Source organism: Platichthys flesus, chromosome 16 (assembly GCF_949316205.1).
Source record: "Platichthys flesus chromosome 16, fPlaFle2.1, whole genome shotgun sequence".
In the NCBI taxonomy this organism is placed as follows: Eukaryota; Metazoa; Chordata; class Actinopteri; order Pleuronectiformes; family Pleuronectidae; genus Platichthys; species Platichthys flesus.
In genome coordinates, this window is record NC_084960.1 from 16699155 (window position 1) to 16711494 (window position 12340).

General features: G+C 36.7%; 1 protein-coding gene across 1 annotated transcript; it reads right to left on the reverse strand.

The window, feature by feature from the left end:
• Positions 1-146: 146 nt before the first annotated feature.
• grap2a (GRB2 related adaptor protein 2a) lies at positions 147-12041 on the reverse strand. The gene is made up of 8 exons (XM_062408900.1): positions 11859-12041; positions 5843-6005; positions 5635-5726; positions 4995-5114; positions 2706-2895; positions 1700-1792; positions 1453-1569; positions 147-718 (listed from the first exon to the last, which is right to left on the reverse strand). The coding sequence occupies exons 2-8, from the start codon at positions 5918-5920 to the stop codon at positions 536-538; spliced, it is 873 nt and encodes a 290-aa protein (XP_062264884.1). The 5' UTR covers positions 5921-6005; positions 11859-12041; the 3' UTR covers positions 147-535.
• Positions 12042-12340: the final 299 nt, after the last annotated feature.

Sequence of the window (12340 nt, forward strand, 5' to 3'; positions counted from 1 at the left end):
AAGCCAAGATTCCATATAAATGTCAGAATATAAAAATCAACTGTGAGAGCCTTCGTCATTCAGAGTAGGATTAAATATCATTATTATATCATATTACTATTTATAACCACGTCAGTGACCATTCAGGACATTGCATTGACAAATCCATAAACCTTTTTTATTCAAAACGTTTTATTGGTATAAAAGGCAAACGAGCAAATAAATATGCTGACAGACATGTAGTACGGATGCCATCTGCAGCAGCTCCTGTTTGAGGATGTGCCTTTGCTCCTTTGTTAAAAGGTAAGACCAAAAAAACCTGAACAAGCACAGCACCAACAAGTTTGTATATATATACGAATATGATCTGAAAACACAAACTGACTCACTTATTTGGAAACCGGAGTGCTGATGAAGTGCAGACATGCGGTGCAGAGATTAGATGAGTCACTGACTCAGTGTAAAAAAAACACACACATATTCAGTGCCGTTGCACCTGCAGAGCGAGTCTGTGGATGTGTGCAGGCAGAGTAAGTATGTTGTCTGGGGTGTTTTCTCACAGCTGCGCTGTTGTGTAGTTGGCAGGAAACAGACCCATTTTCCCCCGCAGCCTCCCTTTCCACCAAGAGGCGTCCGAGCGATCCAGCACTTCAATGACATCTCCTGCCGAGAAACCAAGCTCATCGCCTTCCTCTGCGGTGAAGTTGTACAGCGCCTTCACCTGCACAGCAGACGACCTCTGTGGGACAGTGGAGGAAACCCAAACACTGATCATTACCTGACAGTGGAGCATTGAAAAGAAAAAAATCCAACATTTACAGTAGCTTTGTCCAACATTTATCTTTTTAGTAGATTCAATTGCAGACAAGTTTCTCAAATTACAAATTCAAGTTCTGATTTAAATGGATAAAATTTGTGGCGACAGAGGGTATTCTTTTAGGGGGGGATATTTCACTGATTGCCCAGAGAGGAAGTCATATATCTTGATGAAGAAAATCAGGCATATTAAGGGAGAAGGATATTTATGAGTCTGTGAAATTTAGTGTAGATTCAAATAATGTTTAAATGTAGTTCCATCTTGGATCATTGAGCCTTTTTGTTTTTACCTACCTCATTGCTTTGGAGATTTACATGTTTTGATAGACAAATGCTACTGTTAGGCTACTTTAACTACCCCACATTATCTATACATTTGAATTGCTGCATAAATTATAAAATGAGTCATTTGACAGAACATTATCCAGTCATTACATTTTATAGTCAATTAATCAATCAAGTCAGTCACCAAGAATGAACTGCTGGTTAAATTTTCAAAACGGAAAACTTGTTTTCCTCCCTTTTTCTGTACATTGAGTTTTAGAGAATCGGCTGAAAGATGAAGGTAAACAATTTGAATCTAGCAGGTGACAGGAATTTAGTTTTGGACTTCTTCAACCTAAATCCAAGTGTTTGGAGATAGGACAGCAAGCTGACCTGAGGCAGAGGCAAGGTTTCAGATGTACGACGGGGAGGCTGAGCTGAGCTGACGGGGCTGTTTCTTCCTGAGTAACCGATGGTGTGAGCACGTTCCTCCAGACCCACTCTCGTAACCTAAAGAGGGAGAAAGAAACTCCAGTATATGGTTCTGTTTTGACCGAATGAAACTGATATTACTATAAAGGTAGATAGAGAGTTTGTGAGGGCTCTTGAGTTGTGTGTATTTATAAAAAGGAGAGTGTACCAGCTGGTTGTGAGGCTGGTCTGATGCTCTGCGTTGTGTTGTAGCCATCGCTGCAGCAGAGTGATTTTGTTCAGGCAAACTTCCCCTCTTTGCCTGGATGATAGAAATGGGAAACAAAGTTACCATGGCATCATCAACATAAATATATTAGGAACTTCTGTAGAAATCTTAACAACGCGAGTGTTGTTTGTACAGTCCACAACCCCTAAATGTTTAGTTTACTGTCATAGAAAACAATGAAACATAAAATATCTACAATAAGGCTGGAGTCATGAAATATTCGGTATTTCTTCTTTATAAATATCTGAAATTAATTAGCAAATGATTGATTATTACTTTTCTTTGCATTGTCATTGCAGTTCTGTATAAACATAGTTTAAATCATAGTTAAACAATTTTCAACATTGCTAACTAATTAATAACTCAAATTGTTCCTTTCAACATCATAACATGTTACGATTTCATGGCTTTATCAGGTGTAGCTTTAAACTGTTGCTGACAAATACAAATTCAGAAATTATTAAAAAAACCACATATGGAAGAGATAAAAGATAAAAAAAATCTAGACAGTGCTTTAAATTTAAATTAATTGATGCTCTCACATTGAGCAAAGAAAAGTTTTTACTGAAATTCTTTAATGTGAAATAAGACTTTAAATGTGTTTCAAGCTGAAACGATGGATTATGATATGGAAAAATTAAGTTTGGAGTAGTTGCTTTGACTACATTTTACAACTTTGATGCTGGGATTAACTTTATACTATAATATTTTCTGCCATTTTATAGACCAAACAATAAATCAATTAATTTCCAGAATACCTGTTAGATAAAACAATGATAAGACTAAATTACTCAATCCAACCTGTAGACAGGTTTGATATACTATTAACAAACAGCCCATGTAAGTGGTCTGTGGTCATTGTTGTCGGATCCTTTGGTGACTTTAGGAAATCCAGTCTGAGGAGGTTTAATAGTGAATAAAAGCAAAAGACAGAAAGGTCTCGTACCGGCGGGGCCAAGGAGGCGTTCTTATTAGCAGAGATGCCATCATAGAGGTAGATATCCCTGGTCTTAGAGATGGACGTGTTCTTGTAGAACTCCACCAGCCTGTCTAGGGAGGTGAACTTCTCCGACCACAGGAAGTACTGTCCTTTGTTGTCTCTCAACACTTTGAAATGCTGAACATCATTCTCGTGTCTGGGGGAAAAGATGGAGAATCAGAAAAAGCGTTATGCACATTTCCAATAATAAAATCGAAATGTTCTTGAATTTTCTCAAGAATGTGACGTAAATGTCGCTGACAAGATCTGTGTGTAGTAATACCTGTTTGAGCAGTGAAAGTTTTGTTTTTACGTTTGACACCTAGAAAGTTAAGGACTGACTCAGTGTCTGTCTTTTAAAAAAAAAAAATCAGATATCAAATCCACATATTACTCACAGATATATAGAGAGATTTTAGATTGAAATCCCCTCCCTCATTTTTATACCCCCTCCCCAACACAAAGAGCACAGCACAGTTCCAGTTCTCATGTATAGGAGGATTCCTTAAAAATAATATAAAAATCTGAAAAACGAGGCTTCCCTTCATCATTCAAACATTAGTCATTGGTTTAGGCAGTGCCTTTCAGAATTTACTGGCGTATCTGGGATCCACTTCATCTAGGACTGGAATCCATATATGATCAAAAACATAAACCTTTACCTCCAAACCAGTTATATGTTAAATTCTCCAAAGGTAAGCGGTTAAATGAATGCCATTCTGGGAATGTTGGAGCTTGGTGGTTTATTTGGGATCAATGTTAGCCGAATGCTTTCACGTGCAGCATAGTTCAATAAACTCAACACTCTCCACCTGTGAGTGCATGTCCTTGATTTGTCGGTTTGGCGATCCAAGAGACGCGTTTCTGAATCCAAATCCATGATGCAACCACCCGAACTCAGTCACTCTCTTGTCAAAACTTGTTCTTCTTGTTAAAACCCCTGAGTTTCCCCAACTTTTCCTCCGAAAAGGATGGGACTGAGTTTAATTTTCCAACAGCAGATCTTTGAATGCTCCCATATACTCTGCTCCCCCACGCTCCGCCACTTTCAACCTCAAGAGTTATGAAGAATCACCAAAAAGACAACTGGAACAACTACTAGCTCCCTGTCTCCTACATGCCTGGATCTCCGGACTGCTTCCTCAGCAGCAACGCCCTCTGCTGGTCAGTTTGGAAAATTACAACATTACTTCACTTGATGACCTACCAGGCCCTTACTGGATGAGATTTACTGTGATGGATACATATTGTAGGCATTATTGTTCCATAATCTACAATGAAATGCAAATTCCCTTAAATCGCGAGTCTTAAAGATGCTTTAAAATGCATTTTAATAATAATAATAATAATAATAATTTAGTTTAGCATTTAAGCGATTCCATACACTGTTGGTTTTATTAATCCTTAAAGTAAAAATAAGTTATTTAAACCCTTGCAGTGAACAGAGATTTAAAATGAGTCGAGAGACAAGTCACTCTACTACACTGATCGTTTTCCCCGGTGGTCTGTGCGACTGCAGACACTTTCAGATCAACATCACCCCATCTCTCTTCCGCTGTCTTATTTATTCTGCCGCTGCTTCTGCATAGTCTCTTGGTTGTAAATAAACTCCTGCAGAGTTTGCAACACATATGAGAAACTCAAAGCTGGCAACATGAGTCAATTAACTGTTTACACAGTGTGAGGAGAGTAGAAATATTGGTTCACAATTTCTCTGGTTAAATAATTTCACAGATCTTTTCAATGATTTCAAAGACTGAAAGCACCGGATGAGCAATGAGATTAATAATAATTCTCTAATTCAAATACTCAATTAAATTTACTGACCCCTGGAATATCACTCAGTGCAGCACAAGCCATCAAGGCCCAATAGTCACCTTGTATTAAATCAAGCGACACTACATTTCACACACTCCTACATATCAGTCCTTCTTACACAACTGATTTGTTCCATCAAGATACATGATACGTGAAGATACTCTGAGAAAAAGGTGCAATGTTGAACAATTTTTTTTCAAATTTGAAAAAGAAGGCTTTAGATCTTGATAAAAATGAGGTTGAGTACAATAACCTTCTGGTAAAAACACAGGTTGGAGACTGCAGAAAACTTTGATCAACATTTTCATCAAGGTTTACTGGCATTGGACATCATCCTCGCAAATCGTAAAATAGATAGACTGAATCTAAAACCACACGGCAGGCTTAACATGAGCATTGTTTTTGGCAGAATAAAGAACACAAGACTGTTTCACTAACTTGACAGAGATGGAGAAGTCTCCCGGGGAGCTCTGGGACCCTCGAATCACAAACTCTCCGACGTCTTTGTGCCTCAGGAGATCCTCTGCTGCGTTACGACTGGCGTTCTCCTGGAACCATCTGGACACACAAACGGACGGAGGCCATGAGCTTCTGCTTATCTGCTGTAAACCTCACACAGAGCTACAGCCAGATTCTACAGCTAAAGGTGCTATTTTTCTTTCTGTAAAAAATGCCATAAATCTTCCTGTTCTTCTGATTTCAGTTCTGGCTATAAATTTCACAATTATTGTCACTTTGATGTTAGGCTTCAACTTTATTGTCAATTCTGCAACATGAACAGGACGCAGATGGGAATGAAAGGCCATTTCGCCCTTATTCCCTGGTGTGAATGTATAAGTAGAAAAAAATATATAAATACGTAGCAGATGTAGACTAATAGCAGCATTTACAGTAAAAATGACAGCTCACAGTCAGTTCAGGTTGAAAAATTATTTTAAAGAAACGTAGGATCACAATGAATTCTGCTTTAAGTGGAGTATATTTATGAAAATTTAGTGAGAATCCAACATTATCCTAATCAAGGTGATGAACCCATGTCCAGGCTCAGTGTTTGTTAATGAGTACGACTGTGTCTCACCTAGGAGGCTGCTTATCAAGGTAGTTTTGTGGTACGAATCCTTCCTGTCCGTTCATCTCTGCTTTATACCAATCATCTTGTGAGCTTAGAAGCTGATCAGAATAAGATAACGACAAGAAGCTAAACATTAGTTATGAAATATTATGAAGCCACCACATATGTATACAAACATATTTATATATATATATAATTATATACATATACTGACCTTAAGGATATCACCCTTTCTAAAGCTGAGCTCGTCCTCTGCTGTTGCAACAAAGTCAAACTTTGCTCTTGCCTCCATGAGGACTGTCTGAAGTGTCACAGAGGTTTTGAAAATGAAGAAGAAAATGAGGAGAGCAACTTCCGGGGGTCTACAACAAGTGTTTCTATTCAGAGAGAAAGAAAGAATACACAAATATTTTAATCCAGTAAAAGGTTACATTTCCGCAGTTTGTCCTTAAATTAAGATTTCTGCTCTAAACAGCTCAACATGGTGCTTCAACCAGCATGTTGGATACAAAACTGATCTGTGGAAGCAGACACGAGAGCAGCTCAGATTTTTTTTTTTAAAACAAATGATTGAAATAATGTTAATGATACAAAAATAGCTTTTTGGTCTGAAAGTTGACTTAGTTCATCTGCACCTGAATTTATCACTGAAATTGACTATGGCATCGAGTTGAAATTAAACTAATATTTTATTGTAATGTTTAGGGGTCATAATTAAAGCAGAGTGCTTTTTTACTTGACTCAACCAATAACATGTGGAATGTGGTTTCATGTGACACAACTTATATTAAGGAATTCATGGAAATGACATGCGGGAAGTAAAGCTCATTCAGCTATATCTAAATTGGGATGTGACAAGCCACTTCCCCAATTTCTGTTTACCTACGTGACAGTGATACAGAGCAGTACAGTAAACAGCAGTACAGTGAAACATGGATGAAAAGTCAAATTCAATTCCTATGATAGCTTCTGTCTTATGTGTAAATTTAGTATTTTCCCACAGCTGTGAAAACTTACCTTATGTTTGTGGTTTCGTTGTGAAGGATGTGGTGAGCTATCTTAAAAAAAAAATACTGAATACCTTTGCTGAAGCAGCTGTAGAGCGCTTTGCAAGATTACAAGTTTTATCACTGAACATGTACCTGTGGCAAAGTGAGGAGATGTCAAACATTCTCTATAATTCCTTTCCCCCAAACGTCCCTTAATAAAAAGAGTCTACACACCCATAAAACAAGACTCCTGGAATGCCTCAAATTAAGCAACAATAGATGAATAAACAGTTGAATATAGTTAAATCATTCGAGAAATCAAAGCAATGGATAGACTGTGAAAATGTTCAAGTAAAAGTAATGAATAAACAGTTTGAAGCTAAATCTAGAACAAATCCGAATTTCGTTATACTCGTCATGAATTGAGAGCCAACCAGTGTAATTCTCCAAGTTTAATTTAGTTCTATCATCAAGTTTAATAGTTTGAGGATAAACCACCACCAGGATGTTTGTTATGCTCAACACCTGCTAAAAACAAGACACTGCTGTTAATATTGAGGTGATATAATATATAGTAGTTGTTGATTTTTAATCATGAAAACTAAAGTCTGTAAATACACACTTAAATATATTTCCCATATGATAACACTCACTCTTGCCAGAAGTGCCTTTTGAGTACTTAATGCTTTATGTACTAATTTCTAGTTTTTTATTGTAGTATGAACATTGTGTTCATACTACCTGGTTTATCTGCAATGAGGATTTTATTCATTATTGGGGTTTATATATTTGTTTGAATGATTTCCTAAATGGATGTTCTTTTTTTGGGCCTGTGCCGTGTGTCTGTGTCTTAGTCCAATATGCTCACATAAAAATAATAAGACAATCTATATCATTTGGATGGCCAGGTGCTATTGGCCTCTGACCACTGCTGTAGATTATCCAAGGACGTAGATGAAGACATATTCAACTGTCCACAGACTGAAGGCACACTGACAGCTGCTACAGAGAGCTTGCTTCAAAAAATTTGTATGACTAATAAATGTATTGCATGTCCAACTCACACCAAACACAGCTCTGCACTTCCCTGGGCTGTTTATAATACACATGTGTGAAACCGATTCAATCAACAGTTCTCGAGATATACGTCCCACATACAGACAGTTGATTTTTACTAACAATAATGAAAATGAATGCAGGATCCTAAACCGAATAAGTCCCCAATGCCATCCCATCGTCAGAAGACAATTTGGTAGACATTAACCCTTCATGAAACAGTGAGCTTAATGTAATGATAAGCAGTGAAACAGCTAAAAGTAATGGAGTTTAAACCATTAACAAAAGTTACAGATAAACAGATTAAATAGTTAGCTTACGGAAATCGATAACTTGAATGATGAATGGCCTATGTGTCAAAGTTCCTCCACTCTGGAATTGGCTGCACCAAAGATTGATTCATCTTTTACTGTCGGATAAACAACACTGCAAAAACGCTAAATCAATAAGTATATTTGCGATACCATTGAGTGTCGCAAGGATGGATTAAATTGGTTCCTGTTGATGTTAACAAATTATATTGACATAATTCGTAACTTTATATTAAAAAAAAAAGGAATACATTTTCGTGTTACCAACTGAAGTGTTTTCTGTTGAAAGTTATATAAACAAACTTTGTTAATCTGACAGTAAAAAATCCAAATCAAACTTTTCAAAGGACTGAATCCCTGTCGATATGACTTTTTGAATATTTACAGCATTTGATTGCTCTTTATTGTCACTTATTCAACATATATTTTACCTTAATCTTGATATGACAAGTTTAATTTGGTTAAGGTTCACAATTTTGACACTTAATTCGTCTTCGAGCCGTAAAAATAACCTCTCTTCTTCTCATTCCAGTCTCTTCTGCTGATAAAAGGGATACCAAGCACGGTTTTGGACCATAAAGCTGTTCTTACATGACTTTTTATCTTATCTGCTCTAACTCACATCTCCCATGATTAAGTCAACACGTAATGATTGATATCACACAGCCTCGTATCCGCTTCTGGCAACAAGAGGACTCTTTGAAGAGTGTAAAAGCAGGATGTGATCGTCAATTCATGAACCATTACTAGCCAAATGGCTTCATAGGTTCACCAAATTATTGAAACTACTGGAAGTCATGGACCGTATGGTTCTTTGACTTCTGACTTAGTTTTATTTGGGTACAGATCTTAGATTTAGTATGATTTAAAGGATTAGTTAAGTGCAGAGGTGCAGATACCATCCATGAGCCTATTTTCAGTAAAATGAACTTACTTTTTTAACTTATTATATATAAAAAATTAAGGGGCATGTTTGCTTTTCAAGCCAAAAACCAGTGAATGTGACAGGTTGTCTGAAAATTGTATTCTTTTTTGTATTTACATTTAATAGAATGTACTTAACTATCAGGTAACAATGTCAATTCCTGTCATTTTGAAATAAGGTCAGATGGTTCTGTTAATGGTGACATCTTTGTGATTGAAGTGGCACTATTGGCTCAGGACATAACCACAGTATCACTGACAAAACTGTTATCGACATTTCAGCAGCACTAATAGTTTTCCTACAATTGCAGCAAAATTTGAGTCTCAGCCTTTTTGTGCTTGTCACATATTTGAAATGTAAAATTAGAAATAATTAGAACAAGTTACATACATTCGACAGAAAAGACTGCAACTAACAGTTTTTTTTACTATTGATTAACGAAAACAATTAATGACAATCCAATTTTTTTTTTGCTTTTTTAGTGACAATATAAATAATCCAGTCTAATGAGCTGAAAGTTTTTTTTTTAAATGTTATCTATAGACTATAGGATATTCCGTGAATTTAATACATATTTTGCTTCACACAATCGGAGGATATATAGAGGTCAGATTATTTCAAAATGCAGTATTTTTATCAGTGGTGATAAAAAGCCGATAGATTCAGCTGTAAGAAGTGTTGCTTGCAGTGGTGCAATCTGCAATGTGTCAGGTGGTTTCTTATTCTGCAAGTGTTGCATGAAGTGACTTTTTGCAAACAATCATTGAGAAGCAGTTACGGCTTTTACGAGAAAAGACTGAAATCAGAATAATTTTTACAGAAGTCAAGTATTTAGTTGTTTTTTTAGTAAACATGCAATCCTGCAATACGAAGATACTCCATCTCAAGTAATATTTCTGTATGTGAGCAAAAGTTTCCTGAAAGAGAGAGACTGTCCACTTGTAAAAAAGAAGGAAAAGATGACCTCATAGATCGTCTATTACGTTTTATTGTTAGGTGACCTCTAGTGATTTTAGTAACTCTGACAGGACAAAAGAAGGAAGTCAGGTGAAGTGTAGCATTAAGCGTCCCAGTCCATGTAAGGGGGGAGATGAGATGGATGGGTTGACACCATTGTTCTTTTCTCATGTGGAACAGTCTATGTTATTTCTTTCATCCATGACTGTTAACCGTTAACCAAGGAAGTACTTATTTTAACCCCAAAACCAGATTTTGTTCCTATAAGATAATAAACCTTACCAAACTGTTACTGTTCCATAATCTTAAATGTGTAATTACTATTGTTGCCATGGCGACCAACGTCTGGTTGACCTGCAACCATTGGATTATTATTTCAAGGGACACCAGGGGTTGTATCAGAGGGTGGGAACCAACAACACAAGAACTTCCAGGTTGGGGAACTTGTTGAAAATACCAAAAGTAAAAGCAGGGCTGGACAAAATGGCAAAACAATTATATCAAGATACAATATTCATATTGGTTGATTGATAATTTTCAATCTTTAAACTTTATTGTATAAAGTTATTTATATTTATTATATAAAGTTTAAAGACTGATTTGTGCTCCTTAGTGAAGGTTGGGGTTTTAAACTCTTCTTCATGAGGATAACAAACACGCATAACAGCAAAACATTACAAATCTGAGGTACATCACCTATGTGTTATATCTCCTCATTGTGCATTATATTAACTGTGTGTGTGTGTGTTGTCTTGCTATTATAGCTTCAAGTTATATTGCAATTATAATTTATATTGTTTTATCGCCCCGGCTAAAGTAAAAGTACTTAAAGTCCAGAAAAAAATGTTTTAGTCTGTTTTATACCGTAAACCATTATCATGTTTATACGTCGAATCAGATTTCCACCCAGAAATGTATAGTGGAGTAGAAGTACAATACAGAAAATAATTTATTTAATCAAGTGCCTCAAAATCCTACAATGTGCTTAGTTACTTTCCTCAACTGTACATAACTGCTGCAGGTGTTTCTTTCTGTTGTAAGTAGACAGCTGCTCATTGGTCATTGAAGAGGAGGCTAACCATTTCCACAGTCAAATAACACGGTCATGGCTGAACAGGCAAATTATTCTTCAAACATTTACATTCCAGGAATAACACTGACTCAGTTAGCCTGTACAGACTGTTGGAGGATCAGTGCTTTATGGGTAAAAGTGTGTCAAAGACGACAATGTAAAAATACTGTATTAGAAGTAATGGATTTACTTTCTACATTTAATTCTTTAATGTCCCTGTGACTGATGTGCTTTTATACATGACATTAGTTTAGTGCAGTGGTGGGTTGTTCCTGATGTCTGAGGGCTCTGGTCACAGAGACATAAACTGCTTCACACAAAATAACAATATGGGCAAATTAAATTTCAATTATGTATAATTCACAATATATTTATTTCTTATCAATCTTTGCAGTTATGACCCTTGCAAACCCGAGCTCTCTCTCATTCAAAACCTCAACAGCAGCCTTTTCTATAACCACTTCCTGAAAGCGAGGCACGTCAAAGCATGCAGCCGAGGCGCACATGAACAATTGAACAAAGAAGATCCAGTAAATAAAAAAACAAAGACAACAACAATAAATAAAAAATCAAACAAACAAATGCTCCAGAAGTTAAGATTTAGCCTTGTCTGCCAGTATTTGAGGATATTAATGCCCAGAGTGGAGTGCAGGCTTGATTTGCACCATTACAATGAATTAAAAACGAATCCAGATTATCGTGATTATATGTGTAGACATTTATACAAATTCATGTTTATAATACGTATAGTTAGACATTACAGTAAATATGTAACACGAACAATAGAGAAGTGAGAAACAGCTGGGGAGTGAAAGAGGAAGAGAGATAAGTTGCTAGTAAAAGTCTTTGAAATGCACTGTGAAGTTTGGCGTGTGATTTCTCGAAAGTTCCCTGAGATATGAAAGAGTCCATCAGCTCACCTTTCCTCCTCTCTGGGCTGGAGCTGAACTGGTCCGAAGTCGATTCTAAGGTTCGCCTCTTCTCCCGCCGAGCTGAGGACACAGCTGCATATTTCTGAGTCCGCAGTTGAGTCGCCGGACAAAATAAAAGCGCTGCTTCTGTGTTTTGATGTGATGTCGCGTTAAAACGGAAGATGAACAAACCGGCAGCTCGAGCACCCCCTCTCTGAAGGATCAGCCACACGAAGTGTGAGGTGCCATTTCCGGCCGGATTTTCAAAATACATCCAGGCAACATAGCGTTATGGCGTTTAATTTAAGCCGAAGCGTCAAAGCCTGTGTATTAAAATAAGTAGTTTTTTTATATTTTGTTACTGGGATTTATAGAAAAGAAAGTAAAGTTGTCCAATCTCAATTGTTGAATATGAAGCTGCATTGGATAAAATCTTTTGAAATGGGGATTCAGAGGAGGTGATCATAGGTTTGTTTAGATATCAAACAAGT